This window comes from Anopheles stephensi, chromosome 3 (genome assembly GCF_013141755.1).
Source record: "Anopheles stephensi strain Indian chromosome 3, UCI_ANSTEP_V1.0, whole genome shotgun sequence".
Lineage (NCBI taxonomy): Eukaryota > Metazoa > Arthropoda > Insecta > Diptera > Culicidae > Anopheles > Anopheles stephensi.
Genome location: NC_050203.1, coordinates 19,931,341 through 19,950,115, shown reverse-complemented (window position 1 = coordinate 19,950,115; position 18,775 = coordinate 19,931,341). Strand labels below are relative to the sequence as shown.

The following is an 18,775-nucleotide window of genomic DNA, read 5'->3' as shown; positions in this document are numbered from 1 at the left end:
GAGGTTTTCGGTCTTTCAACCACCATTACGGACATGGCTTAACTATGGATTGCAATATTTGGTATGCGATAATCGTAACTGTCTCCCGACAGTTTACTGATGATAGGTAGTAAATGGATGAGGTTCTTCTGGCACCGTTTGTCAGGTGATGCGATGGTTGGCAGATGTCACAGACCGTGATATCGACGCCAGGGAAGCTGCATTGTGGTGGATTCGATGGCGGGAAAGGATTCGTTGGTTGAGATCGTCCCATAGTGCGGTGGTATACTTGATGGACCGGAGTTTCGTGGAATGATCTCTAGGTTGTACCAGGAGGGTCATGTCACGAGAACGGTACCAGACGACCCAGATTTAAAATTCTCCAAGATGTCCATGTCCATGTCACATGGACCAGCAAAGCTGTATTTCTGCAGCAGACGCTAAATACCATCCAACAACATTCATCTTAACACTTAACATCTCTCGTTCACATCGGATGATACTAACTCTCACTTGACACCGCTGCTTTACAGTTTTATAATGTCAGGATAGTTTTTTTTTTTCTCTCTTTATTTTCACCATGTATTGGAACCAAGACAAAAGAAGTAGCAAATGGTAGGTAGCGTGAAGCAAACAAACAAATAAAAAGATTCTTTACGATTAAATCAGACAGACGGCAGATGGAAGATGTATATAATGCGATACGCGGGCGTAAATTGTAGAAATAAAAACACATACTTGGAACAGGAGAGCGTTAAAGAAGGAAAACAAACAAAAAAAAAACATACAAAAACTAATGGCTAAATGTGAACGTTTGACAACAAAAAATGCGCAAACCATTGCTCTGGCGCTCGCGCTCCAGTCTCATATATGTGCTTTGTAGCTATAGCTCCGTTGTCTCGGCCCTTACTGCTGCTTCTTCAGACACCGCGTAAGTGGTGTAGCTTTTAACGCTACACACACACACACACCCACACCCATCATAGCGGCTGTATTACGTACTGGTTGCCAACTCGCAGCGTCAAGTCAAAGGACTCGGCAAGCGTCCAGTGGCGGAGTATTAGTGGCGCAGCATTCCGATTTCGTTGTACGTACTCGAACACTGGAGTGGATAGTGGTTGTCGACGATGATACACGTGTGTTCGAGCAGCATACGGAGGAAGATATACCGGGCAGTAGTAGTGGTGTTGGTGTGTCCTCCTTTAGGCGCCAGAGCAAGCACAGCAAATGTAGGTTTCGCTTCATATGTTCGCTCCCTTTTTTTTTACTTTTTCACTTCTTTTTTTTTGTCTCACATTATATAGTGTACTTTTGTTTTTTTGTTTTACTGTTATATATTGATAGGCAGGTGTGTAATGATTCATTTGCATGCGTTCAACCCGTTTTGTTTCCGTCCGCTTCTTGTCGATTCTGAGTGCAAGTGCAAGTGTGTGTGTGTGCGTGTTAAGTTCCGAAATCAAAACGGTTCAACCGTCCGGATGCTCGCTGCTCACACCACACACTCACACACGTGCTACACAACAACGAATCGATGATCGCTCTCGTGATCCTTGCACCAATTATAGTCGTACGAGTTGAGGTGAAAAACAGTTTAACCAGTCCTTGTAGCGCAGCGACCCACACACACAGATACGGTGAGGATCAATCACAGCTACAGATAGTAAGACGTGTGGGCGTATACCAGTCGGATGTAAACGCGTGTACGTGTGGCTTAGAGCAGAGGGCGCGTGTCGTGACGTGACGAAACTGTCTGGGGTGAACGGCATGGGAGAGCGATGGCCGGCCCATTAACGGCTGAGGCCAAACTCTCCGGCCTGGTCTTCGGTGCTGTCACCGTACTGCCAGATGCCCTTGTGCTGCTTGCGGGCCTTCTGCTCTGCATCCTTGTAGTCCGCAATCTGTGGCGAGATGCGCATGGTGTTACAGGTTCGTCAACTAACACCCTCAGCCGATTCGTTTCTGCTGTTCTATACTTACCAGCTTGGTCAATCTGCGATCCTTCTTGTTCTTGTCCGCGATCAAGTAACCGTCAGCGATTAGGTCTTCGGCGATGTCGGCCTTCGTGCTGGGATCAACCAGCGTTACGTACTCGGTTCCGGAGATGCTGAAGGTAAGACGAAATGGAGAAGAGAGAGTAAGCTTTCTGGTGTTCAGCATCTTTGGGCCTCAAGACTTTTTGTTGTTGATGGTGTATGGCGTAGCAGCCAAATTTGCATTCAAGCTCGAATAGGGATCCTCTACAAAAATCAGGACCTTTTCATTGCTTTGTAAACCGGCAATAGTAACAATAAGACGGTACGGTGGCAGAGGCGATAGAGGCGCCCGTCTTCCACATGGCAGGATCGGGGTTCAAATCCCATCCAGATCACCTACACGTACACGCAGGACCTACTCTACCCGGCTCAAGTCAAGTCAAGAGAAGTACAAGATCTGTTAGGCTTGCAGCGCCAAAGAAGATAGGCGATATGCTGATAATTTTAGAGACCCTCAGCAACTTAAAGGTAGTAAATGTAAAACCTATTTAAGGCTGCACGCAGTACGCCAAATTCGCTGCGCGCGCTTCCGAAAGTCGGTACGGATACAAGCAGTGCCCGATCCTGTCGTTTCTATTGGCAATGGTCTAGAAGATCTGGCTAGAACACAGCGTTAGCTGTTACACACCACATCTTTGGCATACCATTGCCCCCCGGGGATGTTTTGTTCCAGCTGCGCCCCCAACAACTTACCGATACTCGACGTTCATGTTGAGCGTTCGGTTCAGCACGTCCTGCGAGAACGCTTTCACGGCTTCGGTACGATCATCGGGATCGGTCGGTAGCAGCAGCAAGGCCGGCACATACAGATGCGCGAACGGTTTCTCCGAGATGAAGGTAGGCGGGATCATTGCAAGGCGGGTCGAAGGGACAGTCTGGCGGAAGAGAACAGGGAAGATAGAGCAAAATCATAAAACACACACACGCACACCACATTTCCATCTGGAAAAGTCGGATGGAATTGTTAATACTGTCCGAGCAGAACGTCACTAAGTGCTGTGATCGTGCGATGCATTTGTAATGCACTCTCGCATCCTAAGCTTGAGGTTCCTTCCGTCATTGCGACACCATGCGCGAATCGTGGTTGAAACGAGGGGGCAGTAATGGCGGACCTGGTAACAGAATGTTACCGCCGCGGTCCTACTCCAACGCTCCAGAGGATACGATCCGCGCTACGCGTCACCGACTTCAGCAACCACCTAGGAGGAGATTTGGCGTGCGACAAACGATCTTCAATCCAGAGTTCCGCTCCCGGGTTGCTATTGCAAGCTTATGACTCAAGCATTTCTTTCGTAACGGTAGAAATGGATCTAAGGAGCTTGCGGGAAGGTCAGCATCAGTCAGATGCGGGACAGCAAACACAAACTTACCTCACGGTTGCCGTAATCGATGTAGAGAATCGACACGTTTCCACCCTTCTCGACCTTCTCCACCTTCGCACGGTACCACTCGTCGTCCTCGGAGAACTTGGCCGCACACATGTCGCCGCGTCGCGGTGCGTACGAGCCCGTTACCGGTGGCATCGCCTTAAAGTCCTGGCGCAGCTTCGTCATCAGCTCCTCGAGCTTGGCGCCCTGGTCCGTGTGCTGGGCGTAGAACTGCAGCTCGGGCGTTACCTCCGTCACGACCACGCTTTCGTACTTCACCTTCCGCTCGGCCGGTGTGTTCACGTCCGGCGTATCCTCAATCTCATCCTTCTCCTCCTCCGCCGCCACCTTCTCGACGTAATCCTTCCAGATGTTCTTACGCTGCGCCTTGGCGCGCGTTTCCGCATCACGCAGCACACGGTAGTAGTCGGACTTTTCCGCGGTAAAGTGAACCTCCGCCAGACCTTCTTCGACGAGCGCCACCGACAGATTGACGTTATGCTCGGTGAACAGCCAACCGATCACGCTGGTCGCTTGCTTGTCGGTCGTTTCGATCTTGACGCTCACGTCCCGCTGCAGCACCCGTTCGCGGGTGAACTGCAACGCTTCGTCGCCGTACGGTTCCGCTTCCTGGGCCGGGGCACCACCGATCGCCGGGCGGGACGAGCGGCGACAGCTAATGCCGGCGAGCAGGAACGTAACGAGGCAGCTTTCCTTCGGGCAGTAGATACGAAGGCGCGAGCCGCTCGCAACAAACTCGACGAGCGCTTCGGTGCGGAGGGCTCGCTGCCACGATGGCAGATAGTGATGCTTGATGCGGGAGTGATCCGTGGTCAGATCGTTGATGCGATGGGACGGGGTTTGCTTTTTCGCGTGCATACCCTTCTGGCCCTTGATCGCTTGCTCCTGGGCGGCGCGCAGTTTGTCGTACTCGGGCGAACGCTGCTCATCGTCCTGGCGGTAGTTGATCACCGTGGCGAGACCCTTCTCTAGCATTGCTTCCGCGACGTTCCTGTAAAGAGCGGAGATTTAATTTAGTTGGTTGGCGTTACTGTTAATTCTGATCATCTCACACGATCGAACATTCGAAACGATCCGCAAAAAACTTGTATCGCAAATTGCTTAGAGGCATGTTGCAGTAAAACCCGAAGGCTTAAACACATACCACTATATGATTGCGTACGATCATCTGCCACCACTTAATCGAAAATCTTGCCACAGGTTTAGAAAGGCAACTTTTCAACCTATATATGGTGGTATTTTGAGTACTTAATATATGTATATTCCTCTTGCTCTACTTACTGGTCATCCAGCCGCACGGTGTAGCAGTACTTCTCCGGGTAGTTATCGCGCGCCGGTGCAACGTAGTCCAGCGTACACGTGACACGCTTGCCGATCAGCTTCTTGCGCAGGAATTCGCGTGCCTCGAACATGTAGGGAATGTCGTACAGGGGGCGCGAGTTCTTCGCCCGCGGACCATCCTCCTCCTTCGGGCGCGGCGGACGAATCGACGAGAAGAACACCTTCTTCGTGACGTTGCCCACCTTCACCGAGATCGCGTCCCCATTGTACACCTCCATCACCGTACCGATCAGCTCCTTGTCCTTGGTGTTGGCCAACGCTGCCGGCGGCTTATAATCCTTCCACAGGCGCAACCGACCCATCTTGGCTTCCCGCTCGGAGGCGCGCAACCGGTCGATACCCTCCTTCACGTACGGTATGCTCCACTCGACACACTTGGCAAACCCGTTCCGCAGCAGGGATTCGGCAATGTTACCCTCCGGGCAGAGAATCGTACCGAGGAAGTTCGTGTTGCTGTTCGACTCGAGCCGAATCTTCACCTCGCGCTGCAGCAACCGGCTTTCCACGTGGAAGCGAGCCTCCTCCGCGTACGGCACGTCCGTCGTGTTGTCCGGCTTACCTTCCGCGTCTAGCTTAAACCCGGGACAGCGGATACCGGACATCATGAGCGTGATGTGCTGGAAGACGCGCGGGTTCGGCATGAGGAAGGCACGCACCGTCGATCCGTCGCGCACGTGCTCGATGATCGCCTTGATCAGCTGGCCACCGTGCTGATCGACGAACTGCTTCGGGTTGTCGATGTTCCACACAATGTTGCGCACGTGTTCGCCCTCGGGCGCGTCGCTCCAGAGGCCCTTGCGGGCCCGGCGCGCTGCATCTTCCAGCTCGATTAGGCGGGCATGTTCGGGCGTTTGGCGGACACTGTCCCGTCGCACCGTTACCAACCCTTCGGACACGATCGACTCGACGATGTTCTCCGAGTTGAGGTCCTTGCCAAGCTTCACGTACCCGTACTCGCGGTTCGCGTTCGGGGGCTTCTCCGAGTAGAACCACACCTCCTGGCCGATCAACCGTTGGCGCAGGTACTCGCGCGCTTCCCACGCGTAGGGTTGATCCTTCGAACCGTCACTGTGGTAAGGGAAAACATAGTGCATAAGCATATAACCTCACTTTCGCTATAAAGCGATTGTTTCCGGATTGGATAAAATGGCCGATGGACTTACTTCGATCCGGTGGTTGGTCGGCGGGCGAGCTTCGGTGCGACAACGCCAGCAAAGTTAAGCTGCTTCTCTCGCGGCGGTCCATTTACGGGTTTATCGCGCAGGATCAACGAATCACCGGAGAGAATCTAGATGGAACAGGGCACACAAGGGAAACGGGGTAAGAATATGTTCGGTAGCCCGAAAACCTCGTGGACAGGCACGGTTCGCACGCACTTCCGACTCGGCGTGAAGCCGCAAAAGAAAGAGACACACGCTTTGACATTCCTGCGCCTGTGTAAATCCAACTGACAGCACCAATACACACACACGCACACGCAGCGCAGCAACGAGCGGCCACGTTGAAAGTTTTAAATCCCACAATATAAATACACACGGGCAGGTATATCCTAAGCATAATTGGGCTAAAATGCTGTCCCACTATTGCTGATTATTATGATCAATTAGCTGTATTAAAAGATTTTCTGATCGGTATGGTGTCCATTACGATGGCTTCCTCTGCGCATCCGATAAATACACAAATAAAACGACAAATGTCAACTTGTTTGCAAAACATATGGAACGGAGCAAATGCAGCACCGGTACACTTTGCACATCAAAGGAAGCATTGGGAAAATGGAATGAGCCGAGGGCTACTAAAAAAAAAAACATGCAAAAGAAAATACCTTCACCATTCAACGAGCATCGATATTTCCCTGTTTGTATTACTTTTCTTTTGACTGATCTTCGCGCGAAACAAAAAACACCTTTCACTCGGCAAAAAAAGGGTCCGAAATTCGCCCCCAAAAGCTCGATCCGGTGCAGTGCAGCATAATGTTCCATCGTGGCACCACAGGTGACCACCACCACCACCGCAATCGCACGAAACCGGAGAAGGGATGGTGGGTGGTTGAGGCAGGTGGAGGAGAAGGAGCGCTACATAAAATAATGCCAACTTGGCATGCCACATCGCAGCGGTGTCAAGCGTGGTATCATCATCACCGTAGCTGCCCACCACGATGGATTAAGATTGCCCAACAAAGACACACCACAAACCGCTGGGTCGAAATGGCTTTCCCTGCATTTCTTCTTAGGTTTCTTCTTGCGACAAGATAGTTAACGTCGCTACCCACTTTGTCTTTCGGCTCCATTTCCCCCCTTTATCACCAATAGGCACACGAAACCGTACGGCCAACGTGGAACCGTGCAGTGATGGTTGAAAGTGGTACGATACCTGCTTCACGATGCCTTTCTTCAGCACGGGCGGTGGGGCAGGATTGGCGGCGGCGGCGGGGACATTGGCGGCACTCATTTTGCGCTCCTGCTACTGTACCGTTGTTGCTCAGCGAAACTTTCTTTGTCACTACTGGGGGATTCTACACTGAAAACACTATTTCGTCGAAGGATGAGAAGAAAAGCAGAAGAAAACTCCTCGTGAAAACCAGATTCACAACTCTTCTCCAGAAGCACTGTGGTGTCGCGGAAGGTGAACGTGTCCCACCGACCGAAATCTGGAACGACGGTCGACAACGTCGGCCACACAATCACACAACACATTTTCACCCAGTCCCTAGGGAGGGAGGACGGTGATCCCGAAGGGCCAGATGGATCCAGGGGAGTGTAAGAGCGAGAGGGAATGAGGGAGAGAGTGATGAAATTGGCCCAAAATACCTTTACCGATCAGGCGGTACGGTGTGCGTACGTGAGATGCAGCCTTTCGGAACTACTGATCACACGCCAAGAACCACGACGACGGCTACGATGACACCGCGAGGTCTACCAGCGACGGTCTACGCGACAGCTCAGCACAGCGGCAAACGAAACCACCGGGAATCAGGGTGCAGCGGGGGGGTAACCAGGTCACCACATTTGCACCGGACGGCACCACGATTCAGAAAACGGCCGAAAACTTAGAAACTTTCTGTGACCAAACGCCACTACAGCATGAGAGAAAATATCTGCCCCGTCTAGACCCAAGCAACAATTAATAGCGGGTTCGTGAAGCGGTGGCATAGCCCAAGTATGCACGTTGGCGAACCGATCGCCCAAGCAACAAAAAAGGGCTGCGTGTGTTTAAATATGCTTAGAATTCGGAGCATTGCAGCAAGCGATGAAATTTTCGATGAAGGGTCAGAATGAATTGAGGTAGAATTGATAAGAATAGGAAGAAAAGGACAAATTGAACTAACTTACGGTGCGTTTGCAATGCACGACAATGCAAATTCGCTAGAGGAAGGTTCGTGTAGCATTTCAAAACAACTTTCCATTTATAAGATCGATATTGACCTTTAACAAGATCGTCTCTACTATCGGACGACCTGTATGTAAAACCAACCCTGGTAATAAAATCGTAATGCTTTCTCGCTCTATCTAAGCAACAAGTAGGCCTACCAAAGCGAGAAAGGATGATGATTTTGAAACCGGGGAAGTCAAGAGCGTCAGCAATGGTGCAGATTAGTCGATAGAATAATTGTTACCATTACAATATTAATTTTACTGCAGATAAACGAACCAAATCACATCCAGAAATGGCAGTCCAAGACCTTTTTTAATTTGCTGAGCTAAGAAAGAACATGGAACGAACAGGACCAAAGGATCATAATTTAATTTTTTGAACGTTGCTTTTCTATCCTGCTACTTGGGAAGAATAAAAACACATGGATTCGAAGCAAAAAAAAAGTCGGCGTTTGCCGAAGTTTGACATTCCGCCGAAAATTGACAGGACCGATCACAACGTGGCACGGTGGAATGCCCGTTGGTGCAAATTTTTGTCAATTATTTTGTTTTGAGTTTGAATTTGATGAATTAATTCTTTTATGAACTTATCGCTTATTTTAGAAAAAAGCTTGTTTTTACTATTTTCAACTCATGATTGATCTAATTCGTCAGATTTGAACAAAACTCTGGGACCGAACTGCATGTAAACAATTGTGGTTATTAGGTGGTAACACCGCATGGAAGCGGTGTTATTAGTTGGCAACACTTCTTCTGTTAAAAAATTATTGCAGTCAATACGTTGGAAATTTGCATGCTCTCTAATTCAGAGGATTCATTTTATTTCCACAACTTAAACCGGTTAATCGGTTGCTCCATTCAAACACAATTTTCAGGAGACCGTAAGGCTTCAAATTACGCTGTATTACACATAATTATCATAGCTTTTTCCCGAACACAATCGACGTCACCACGCTACCCTCTTTGTTGCCAAACTTAAACTTGGGCGACGGTATGACCGTTCGTAGCTCAAACAGTTCGCCGAAGCTCTTCACCAGCTCACACTCGGTCCAGTTGCATGAGGTAAGGATGAACAGACCATCGTCCTCCAGCATCCGATGCACGTTTGCGATGTAACTCGTGCGCATCGTTTTCGAATCCTCCGGATGTATGCTGATCGCGTCGTACGTACCTTTATCATGCACCACCTTAAATTTGCCTAATGCCGTCACCTCCGGTTCCGACATCAGGTCCGCCACCTGGTATTTGATGTCTGGGTACTTCTGATCGGCACAAATCGCTTTGGCCAGTTCAATAGCTTTCGGAGAGTAGTCGATGCCGGTCAGATTTTTGAACCCTTCCTGGGCAAGTTCGATCAACATCATACCATTGCCGCAGCCTAAACAGACGGACAAAAAGGCCGAATAATAAATGCGCAATGGAATAACGAGTTAGTTTTATAGCTACCCAAATCAATAATCGAATCGTCCACTTTGATCTTATCCTCCTGCCTGCCGATCCAGGTTACGATGCGATGCTGGCAATCCTCGTCGAACCAAATATCACCGCAATCACCATGGTCGTGAAAGTTTTTCAACTCCAGGTCGTAGCTTTTCTCCCAGAAATCTTTCGTTCCCAGCTCCGAACCGCCCAGTTCCTCAATCTCTCCCTCCATCCTCCTCCGAGAAGCCTTTTCCGACCGAAAGAACGGAAATTTTGGAACAGAAAACAACGATTCCACAAACGAATGGTCGCCCCACAAGCCTTTGCCGATCGGAATCGGAACAACGCGCGTTTTACAGGTCTTGGTTTGTTTACAAACATTCAAACGTCACACATGACAAGCCTATCAGGCGCAGATTCCGCTTCGGTGTTTTTTGCTTGTGATCGGCAAATGCGATTTTCCTGCACGGCGCTTTTCCAACTTACCGTGCCGAAATGTTACCTTCAAAGCGAGATAGGCAATCGGGCAATATTTACAGAATTCGCCAAAGAATTGAAAGCCAACTGGACCGAGAATACGAAGCTGAAAAAGCTCAAATGCCGATCAAAATCGAATGTAAGCGTCGGTAGTGTTCTTTCTCCACTACACAAAAGCGAGATGGTTGGTGAGGCAAGCAATGATGATTGGTTTTTATTTTTTTAGCCGATTCCGACGATGAGCTGGATAGTGTCACCAACGCCGACCCATTCCTACTGCCCAGCCTCAAGATGACCTGCTCCGACAGCGAAGATTCAGCGCCCGTTGGTTCCACTTCCCAGCAGCCGGACCACTTCGAGGATCCCGTAATGTCAACGGTGTTTGGATTGGGGAACGATAGCGCACCGAGCGAACTGACGATGGCACCGATTTTGAACATGTTCCGGCAGTTATCGAAACAAATAGCCACGATTGACAAAAAATCGGACCGTCTCCATCAGCAGGTAGCGAACGTAATGGACCGATTGGGACGAGTCGAGAAAAAGGTAGGCGTTGCGTTGGTGACGCTGGATCAGGTGAAGGATACGGTGGTCCTGAACACGGACCAGGTGGTAATCGATAATCCGCTTGGTTTGGATTTCATTCGAATCAGCAACGCAGACGAGCTCACGAAGTTTGAACAGCAGCTCGGGGAGGATGAAGAATTTTACTCCATTGTTAAAACGTGGATCACATCGCAGTTGAAAAAAAATGATCCGCACAGCCGAATGCACGATACGATCGATTTGCTGTTCGATCGAAAGTTTTTCGCCGAATGCACCTGGGGCGGTAGAGGCACGCTGAAGGTATGCTTTTCCGATCGGAAATACGTGCATAGACTGTTTAAAGATATCGGTAGCAATGCGTTTGTGACGCTGACTGAAAAGACCGTCAAAGAGTTCCTGATACTGAAGTTGCGGAATGCTAAGTCCAGGGTGTTTTTGAAAGACCTGCGAAAAAGTACAAGCAAAAAACGAAGGCGCTACCTGCTAGGCGTAAGCTCTGGTGAGCAAGTGTAGATGAGTAATAGTAGGACAGGTTGATTGCTCGATTGACTGACATTCCGGCAGGTGTAGGTCAAACAGCTCCCATCCAACGTGCCAGAACTCTTCAGCTTCTGGTCCGCCAGGACTCTACGTGTAAAATCAAAACAAACGAAGCCAGAAACGACGGACTGAGACCTCTCGTGGTTAAAGCGCCAAAGAAGAAGAGTGGTGAGAAAGTGCCCTTGAAGTCGATCAAATCTTCCCCTATCTCGCTCTCTATCTCGGGTCGTAAGTCAATATTACCAGCTACATACGTGTTGAGATACATGCAAGAGCGACGGCTGCCAAACGGTCGAATAAAAGGTCGAGCCTAAAGAAATCTGAGACGAATCTGGGACATAGGACATAGAGACAAGGACTCTGCACAAAACTGACGAAATCGTCGAAATGTCCTGATTGTTGTGCAGCGATAATACTTCCCAGGCTCCGGTGGGCTGATCATGTCAGGAGAATGATACCGGACAACCCAAACCCTAAAATCGCTTAAAACCACTGTTGCGCCTATAAGTAGGCTATGTGGTTGGCAACGTGAGTGTCTGTTGCTTGGGGTGTGAGAGTAGTTGAGTGCACTCAACACTCAAAGGGATAGTTAGAGTTGAAATCGAACAAGCGACCGGAGTACACGTTATCAAGTTCATTAGTTACTTCAAGATCCGAACCAGCCCTTTCGTACGTGGTATACACAACCACTAGGAGAGCAGAGACAAGCTAGGTTCAATTTGAGATGAATTTATCGTGAAAAGAAGTTGATAGGATCTCGATTCGATACTACATTATCGAGAGCTTCTGTAACAGTCCAAGACCTTCATCTTTCGGAGCGTATACGATTTAAACTAAGTAAACATATACCCACACACAATTGTACAACATATCACAAAAGAATATGTTTTATTAAGAAATTTGATATTTGAATTTTCATGTTTCTGCTGCTGCTGTTGCTGCTGCTGATGCTGCATGGCCGACTCGCTCGATCTGTGTGTGTGTGTGTTTGTGTGTTATGTGTACGTTGTCCGCATTATGGTACTATTGTTTATGCTACAGTTATTGTATTTTTGCGTTTTTTGTTTGTTTGCTTCTATATGTAATTTATACTCAATTGATTCGAATATTAATAACCGAAAATGCAATAACCCGCCGAACGGATCAAACACACAATTTATATCTGACTTAATGGAGGAAAAAAAAACGTATCCGAAATAAACTTATTCCGTAGTCCGTATCGCAAAAAGAAACATTTATAAACTTTAAACTGTATTAAATTAAAAGAGAAACACTCACCCAAAAGTAAAAAAAAAGGGGAGAAAAGAGAAAAGCCAATCAATTAGTGATAAAAGGTAGAGTTCCTTTCACTTACTTTTGAACTGTTTTTCTTCTTCCTCTTCTTCTGCTTATTTTTCGTTTTTGTTTTACTGTTTAATTGTTAAATACTAAGAATATCTGTATAAGTTTTCTCCTTCCCATTTTCCTTTCTTTTCTTTCTCTCTTCCAAGTTAAGTGTGTGTGTTTGTTACCGTTCGCCTTATTTTTTGCCAACTCTTTTCTCTCTCTTTCCCTCTCTCTCATCACTTCTTCGTGTGTGTGTTTCTGTGTGTATATATATAATTATCTAATTTATATTGGCCTTTACATTCTGCGGAGTTTTGGTTTTCCAATGTTGTTGCATCTTCTGTTTTTTTTGTTGTTCTGTTTTGTTTGTTTTAATTTTTGTCTCTTTCTCTTTTTCTATTTTCATTACTAGTTGAAACTGTGTATTTTTTTATACTTGTTCCTTTTTCTTTTCTTTTTCCTTCTTTTGTTATTGATTTTAATTGAGGAGCCATTTGCTTTGTTGTTGTTCTTCTTCTACAACTGTTTTTGCTTTTTGTTTAAACATTTACTACTGTTTCTGTGTTCCGTTTTTACTATTTTACTTATGTTTTGAAATGTTTCCCTTTTATTATCCTCGTTCAAAACAGTAACAGCCAGCAACTACGCATTTTTGTATGCTTTTTTCTCTTCTTCGGTTTCATATGCCAATGACTGTGATGGGCCGTCGTCAGACACACAAAACTCTGTTGTTTTTCTGGGCTTTCGAGCTTTCGCATACACGTTCAATAGTTTCCTTAACTTGCTAATCTAATAATCGGTTTACCTTCGAGATGAGAACATCAAACATACAAGATAGTGTGTACACAAGACCAACCAGCAGCATACGGCGGCCTTACGGACTCATGTGGCGCCCATTGCTATCATTATCTGGCGCACCGACGTTTTATGTGCGTTTGTGTGTGTGTTTATGTGTTGTTAAAATTTATGCAAATCTAGCTTCAACAAACAGCAGAACAAACGGAAGAACGGAACTGAACGCCCGCACGCACCCGCGTCCAATGGAGAGTGGATAGCGTTCTACGTAGAAAAATGGGGTAAGAATTCGGTTAGTTAAAACTGCATGAACTGTTTCGCTGATGTTAGTTTGCAATTCATTTGAAATGCAGTATTTTTTAATTTATTTTACTTTTTTTATTGTAGTCGACTGAATTTTGTCTGAACGCAACGGTTGGAACGCTTTCCTTTCGCAGGGTGGGTAAACTAAATAAGAACGAATGTTCCATTAAATGTTTGTTAGAAACTTCACTACAAGGAACTACGTGAAGGAGCCCGGGGAAAGTGTCGCATTTATCGCTAGTCTGTTTGTATGCATGGTATGGCTGTGATTTTTCACCTTTTCTCCTCTTTTTTTCCTCCATTTGCTTGTTCTATGTTACACTTTTATTTGATTTTTTTTTAGCGGTTCTATAGTGTTGTTTAGCTTTCCTGTTGAATACTGCTTCTTTTTCTGTAACTTTCATGTTTGTTAGTTAACACACACACACATACAAACCGATACCGATCACGTGTGAACTGTTTCCGAAACCGAGTTCCCAACCCTACCTATCTCGGGTAGCTCGTTCAATCGGATGCTTTTAGGGCTAGAGTCTTTCCAACGGTGTCGAACGTGTACCACTTTGAGGATTTATTTATTTCTCTCTCTTTTTTTATATGTATAGTTTTTAAAATTTTCTCGCACTTGACCACCATTCGGTACGCCAGTTCCGTTTCGCGCACGCTTCAAACATGCGATCGAGTGCGCAAGTAGAGAGCCGTCGAGAAAAGTGCTGCCTGTTGGCACTGAGAATCGTACCCCGGTAAAGGTATAGTTTGCAATTACTTCATTACTGGTGGCCATACTAATGCTAGGTGTGTGTGTGTGTGTATGCATCATGTCTGGTGTGTGATTTTCTTTCACGTTTTGTATGAATGATAATGCTGCTGCTCTTATCTCTGCTTAATAAATAACGCTCCCCCGATATCCAGCACCGTCCACATGAAGAAAGTGGGGAGAGGGGCCGCCGTGGTACGGTGGCGTGGAAAAACATGATGCGACCTCCCGCCTTAGGAAGGGGTGGGAGCAAGTCTAGTTGTTGCATCTTAAGAAGAAAACGAAAACATTTTTCTTTTGCATCGTACGCAGAAGTAAGTGAACGAATCTTCTGTTAAGAAGATGGCTGTTGTTGTTTTTTTTCCTTACGCTCCATTCGCTCGTATTTTTATAAAATTAATTCAAGAAATAGGCAGCCGATGTGATGTAGTGATGCTGAAAGCCGCGGGATAGTCGGGAGTCAGCATTGTATGTACCAGCTGCTGTTGCGTCGATCAGAAACTAGGAAGTAGAATGCGTCGATGGCATGCCTGAGGGGTGATGCATTTACTGACGGTTTTTACGGACACCTGGACCGACGAGGAAGAAGGAAAGTGAAAGAGTGTTTGAGTAAATGGAAAACAAGTAAATATTGCGTTGGTTTATTAATTGAAAACAGTGCTGCACCCAAGTTCAATGTTGCGTGATATCATTACGATTCGAAGGCTTAGTGGATGTTTTGAATACTAATTTGCTTAATTTATCATCCAATGTGTGTAACTTAGTATTCAGGTAAAATGATGTTAAAGAAGGTCTGAGAGAGTGTCTTATAAGAAGCGAGGAGACAACCGCCCTGTGCAGAAGTGTGTACTTAGGTGTTAACATATCACACTACTTATTTATCTGAAGTCTTCGATAAACCCTGCGAACTGTTGCTCATCTCACCTCTTGCTTGGTTACTTATAACGAGACAATTACTGTGCTTCTAATTACTGAATGTAATTAGGTTTTAGAATTTTCTTACGCGAATAAAAACGGGAATTTATAAAGCTTCTTATCAAAATTGAGATACTTATGAAATTGAGATACTTAGAATCCATCTACATTTTTTTCTGCTATTTGTTCATAACTGCATCAATCATCAATTCAACCGAATTCCATTCTCAATGTGTTTCTAAGTTATAGATTGTGTGAGTGTCAGTATCATTTTTCGGATTTCCAACTGCATCAAGTTAAAATTGTACTGGCAGCTTCGGCAAGTTTAATAAATTTACTTCTTGTACCTGAAGTCGCTAAGTCTGGAGTCTACACAAATCGCTCCAGATCCTTTCAAATCCGGGAACTAGCTCACCGTTAGCTCTGAGTTCGAGTAGGAAACACACTTTACTTTAGTAATCCAACATACTTAGTGGAATTCGTTAACGCTCAAATACATAACTTTTTTTTTACAAGTATACTTTAAGACCTCGTTCATATTAGAAATTTTTATTTCGTAGGTCTAACATCCATGTGACCACCATCCAGGAATGCGGTTAGAGAGTCAGTCCTGTGTACTGGGAGACAGCGAGCACTTGGCCACCAAATTCACCAAATTCATAAATTTTATGGTAAAAAATTATAGCAAATCTACTGATAAAAGAGCTTTAAGTAGTAAATTCACTTCTCAAGCGGAAGTATACTTGGTATTGCAGGAATAAATAATTCTTTGCTCCTCTTTCCTAGCTCTCTAAACCCTGAAGAGTTTTTGAGCGACTATTTCTGACTTCCTGGACATGATTATATTCGTAGTTAGATAGTCTGTTCTAGGTAAATGATAAGTACTCTTTAAGAATATGTAATGAACTTCCGATGCTCCAAATGCCTTCAAATGATTTTGTAAATACAGTGCCCTATTAAAATCATGTTATACTAGTGTCAAACAACAAATTACCTAAGTGCAGAGCAAACTCTTTCCAGTACTATGTATCTTCCGTAGTACTTATAAAGGCAGTTCTTCTCAATTTAATTATAGTACTGTGGAGTGGGTAACAAAAGTGCCGTGGGAAGGGAAGCCTAGTGCGAAACAAAACCACACAAGCAAAACACTCGCACATCAGTGTGTGGAATCGTACCACAAAACGGAAAACTAAACGAACCACTGAGCTCGAAGACACTAAGTTACGAGATGGGTCACCGAACCCGTGAGCTGGGGATGGCAAGTAGCGCACTAGCACTAGGATGCTGGATTCGGTTGCTTCTGCTTGTTGTGGAGCTTTAGGAATCGTTTAAGCTTTCGCACTGATCGCACGGGTACAACATGGCGTTTGATGTTTGAGAGGAGAGAGAAAGAGATCGAAAATAAAAAACAAAATGATAAGATTGAGGAGCAAAGTCCGGGGTACGTAATGGCCGTTTGTTTTAAAAATAAGCAAGCAAAAGGGTTTGGCTGGCTGGCTGTTGTTTTGTTTGTTTGTTCTTTTACCAACATTTCCTTGCGTACGAAGCTTTTTTTGACCGGGATCCATTTTTCATCTGTTAGCTCCCCCCCCCCCCCCTCTTATTTCCATCCTTTATAGGACTGTTAAAAACCTGTTAATGAAAGGGCTAAACCGTGTGTGCCAATGCACGGACATTTACCTTTCTCCTTCTTCTCAGCCTTCGGTGGTTTGTTCTGTTTGTCTTTGGACTTGCCCTGGTTGCAGTTTTTGTTGACCACTCTCGTCGTCTGGCAGGTGGTATCGCTCGACTGCTTCAGGCTATCCGTGCGGGACATCTGTCCATTGCTGTCACAGTCCGACCAGGCACCCTTGTCGTAACGGCAGGCTACGGGAAAAAAAGGGGTGAGAAAACAGATATTAAAAATAACAATCGTACATTATCTCCGGTTGCATTTAAAGCTAAACGCTGACCGATAAGATCGTTCTCGTCAGCACTCCAAAGTTCTGAAATATGTTAGCGAGGACCCAAAAAAAGCATATGGTTCTACCTGCCGAAAACAGCATGGAGAGGGATCATATTCAGGTAACATTAAGTAGCGAAGGGGTGGTGATTTAAACATGCGACCCTTTTTACAGGGAAACACTCCCCCCAATCCATCCACACACACACTAACCTTTTTTGCATTTCTTCTCAATGGTACGGGTCTGGACGCAGGACGATTCGCCCTTTTTCAGCGAAAGGGTTCGGGAACGTTTGTTGGTGGTAGCGTCACATTCGGTCCACGGTCCCTTGGTGTAGCGGCACTGGGAGTCTACGCAGTGTGGATAAATGAGAACAAACAAAAATGGAGAGAAGGGGAAGAGAAGAAAATCGTTAGCTAATAATGTTAATAGTGCTCTAGATGGACATTACCGTCGTCACTAGAAATGTTTGTTAGTAAAGTTAGTTGGGTAAAATGTGAAAAAAATCTACATGCTAAACGATGAAAATTATAATAATGGAGCTAATAAAAAGTGAATTATAAAATGGCAATTGATAAAAAAAATTTAAAACCACACTCACACAAATTAAAAAGCAAAGTAATGAGCTTAGATGCATTATTTTATGTCGAACGTATCCATCATGGCTATGAAGATTTAGTATGGGCGATAAAGAACTAAACCCATGGTGATAAACGGGTCCTGCTCTTTACACGCCAGGATCGGGGTTCAAGTCTCATCTGGGCAGTTCCCCCATAGTGAGGACTGAGTATCCAAATATGCGGTATCAAGACGTCTAGTTAGCCAGAAATGGCAGGCATGACGTTAAGATGTCGTTAGGCCAATAAAGAAGAATATTCTCTTAATCCAATGATACCTCTAGTACTCCTTTGACACTGCAACTCTTAGGAGATCTTGACATGTCATTTTCAGGCTTCCTTTACTTGATTATACCCACCACGGGATTTAAGACCAACTCCCATTTCTGCCATCTGCCAGTAGTATAAAAAACTAAACCCTTTAAGCTTAAAATTTAATATCTCATACCGTTATCATGGTGGTGGTAAAATAATTAAAACTTCATATGCAAATTGCACTGACATGTTTATTCATATCGTAATCTAATCCAATCCAGTGGAGTTTGCACCTTAATACGGTGCTGCCACAACCCCTAACATGCAGTACAATTTACCGTCACTTGTGCAATGTACTGCAAAAAATAGGGGGGAGTTGGGGGATGTAAAAGTTTCTCCACCGGGTAATGAATTTAGCGGCACTCTGGCCAAACAACAAAGCTGGCAACGGATTGCTGGCAGCAGCAGCGGCACCTGAAGCAATATGCCATTTGTAGCACATTTTATGAATTATTTGCACATTGTAAGGCAAAAACACACCACCGTCACAGGAATGGCCCCATGCTACTGCTGCCGCCAAATGGACGGCCATTTTGTGCGAATCAAAGAAGAAACTCGGCCACCTCGGCTACTGGTACTAGTGAATGTGTCACCAGAGTTGCTGCTGGCGCTCCCGGTGCTGTGTGGGACATGAAAAATGAAAATGGTAATCATGGTGCTCAGTGAACGGTGCTCAGCTTGGGGACGATTTGCGAAAGCCATTTCTA

General features: G+C 45.9%; 4 protein-coding genes across 7 annotated transcripts in view; 1 reads left to right on the top strand and 3 right to left on the bottom strand.

Moving 5' to 3' along the window:
• Positions 1-505: 505 nt before the first annotated feature.
• Positions 506-7,849, bottom strand: LOC118512749 (staphylococcal nuclease domain-containing protein 1-like). Of its 2 annotated transcripts, none has more exons than XM_036057636.1 (8): positions 7,558-7,849; positions 7,115-7,270; positions 5,905-6,029; positions 4,682-5,809; positions 3,383-4,391; positions 2,706-2,887; positions 1,957-2,083; positions 506-1,877 (listed from the first exon to the last, which is right to left on the bottom strand). In XM_036057636.1, the coding sequence occupies exons 2-8, from the start codon at positions 7,190-7,192 to the stop codon at positions 1,767-1,769; spliced, it is 2,760 nt and encodes a 919-aa protein (XP_035913529.1). In that variant the 5' UTR covers positions 7,193-7,270; positions 7,558-7,849; the 3' UTR covers positions 506-1,766. The 2 variants fall into 2 exon arrangements, with proteins under 2 accessions (XP_035913529.1, XP_035913528.1); XM_036057635.1 differs by having other exon boundaries at positions 7,552-7,848.
• Positions 7,850-8,908: 1,059 nt separating this feature from the next.
• On the bottom strand, positions 8,909-9,893 carry LOC118512752 (EEF1A lysine methyltransferase 2-like). Its single transcript, XM_036057641.1, has 2 exons — positions 9,562-9,893; positions 8,909-9,493 (listed from the first exon to the last, which is right to left on the bottom strand). The coding sequence occupies exons 1-2, from the start codon at positions 9,767-9,769 to the stop codon at positions 9,033-9,035; spliced, it is 669 nt and encodes a 222-aa protein (XP_035913534.1). The 5' UTR covers positions 9,770-9,893; the 3' UTR covers positions 8,909-9,032.
• A 14-nt stretch (positions 9,894-9,907) lies between these two features.
• On the top strand, positions 9,908-13,399 carry LOC118512750. Its single transcript, XM_036057637.1, has 2 exons — positions 9,908-10,153; positions 10,241-13,399. The coding sequence occupies exons 1-2, from the start codon at positions 10,033-10,035 to the stop codon at positions 11,071-11,073; spliced, it is 954 nt and encodes a 317-aa protein (XP_035913530.1). The 5' UTR covers positions 9,908-10,032; the 3' UTR covers positions 11,074-13,399.
• Positions 12,486-18,775, bottom strand: part of LOC118512751 (protein naked cuticle-like) — a 54,944-nt gene continuing 48,654 nt past the window's right edge. For all 3 annotated transcript variants that reach the window (XM_036057638.1, XM_036057639.1, XM_036057640.1), the window contains exons 4-6: positions 17,349-17,486; positions 16,874-17,059; positions 12,486-14,847 (exon numbers count right to left, since the gene is read on the bottom strand). In XM_036057638.1, the coding sequence (XP_035913531.1) occupies positions 14,825-14,847; positions 16,874-17,059; positions 17,349-17,486 (347 nt within the window). In that variant the 3' untranslated portion in view covers positions 12,486-14,824. The remainder of the gene's footprint in view (positions 14,848-16,873; positions 17,060-17,348; positions 17,487-18,775) is intronic.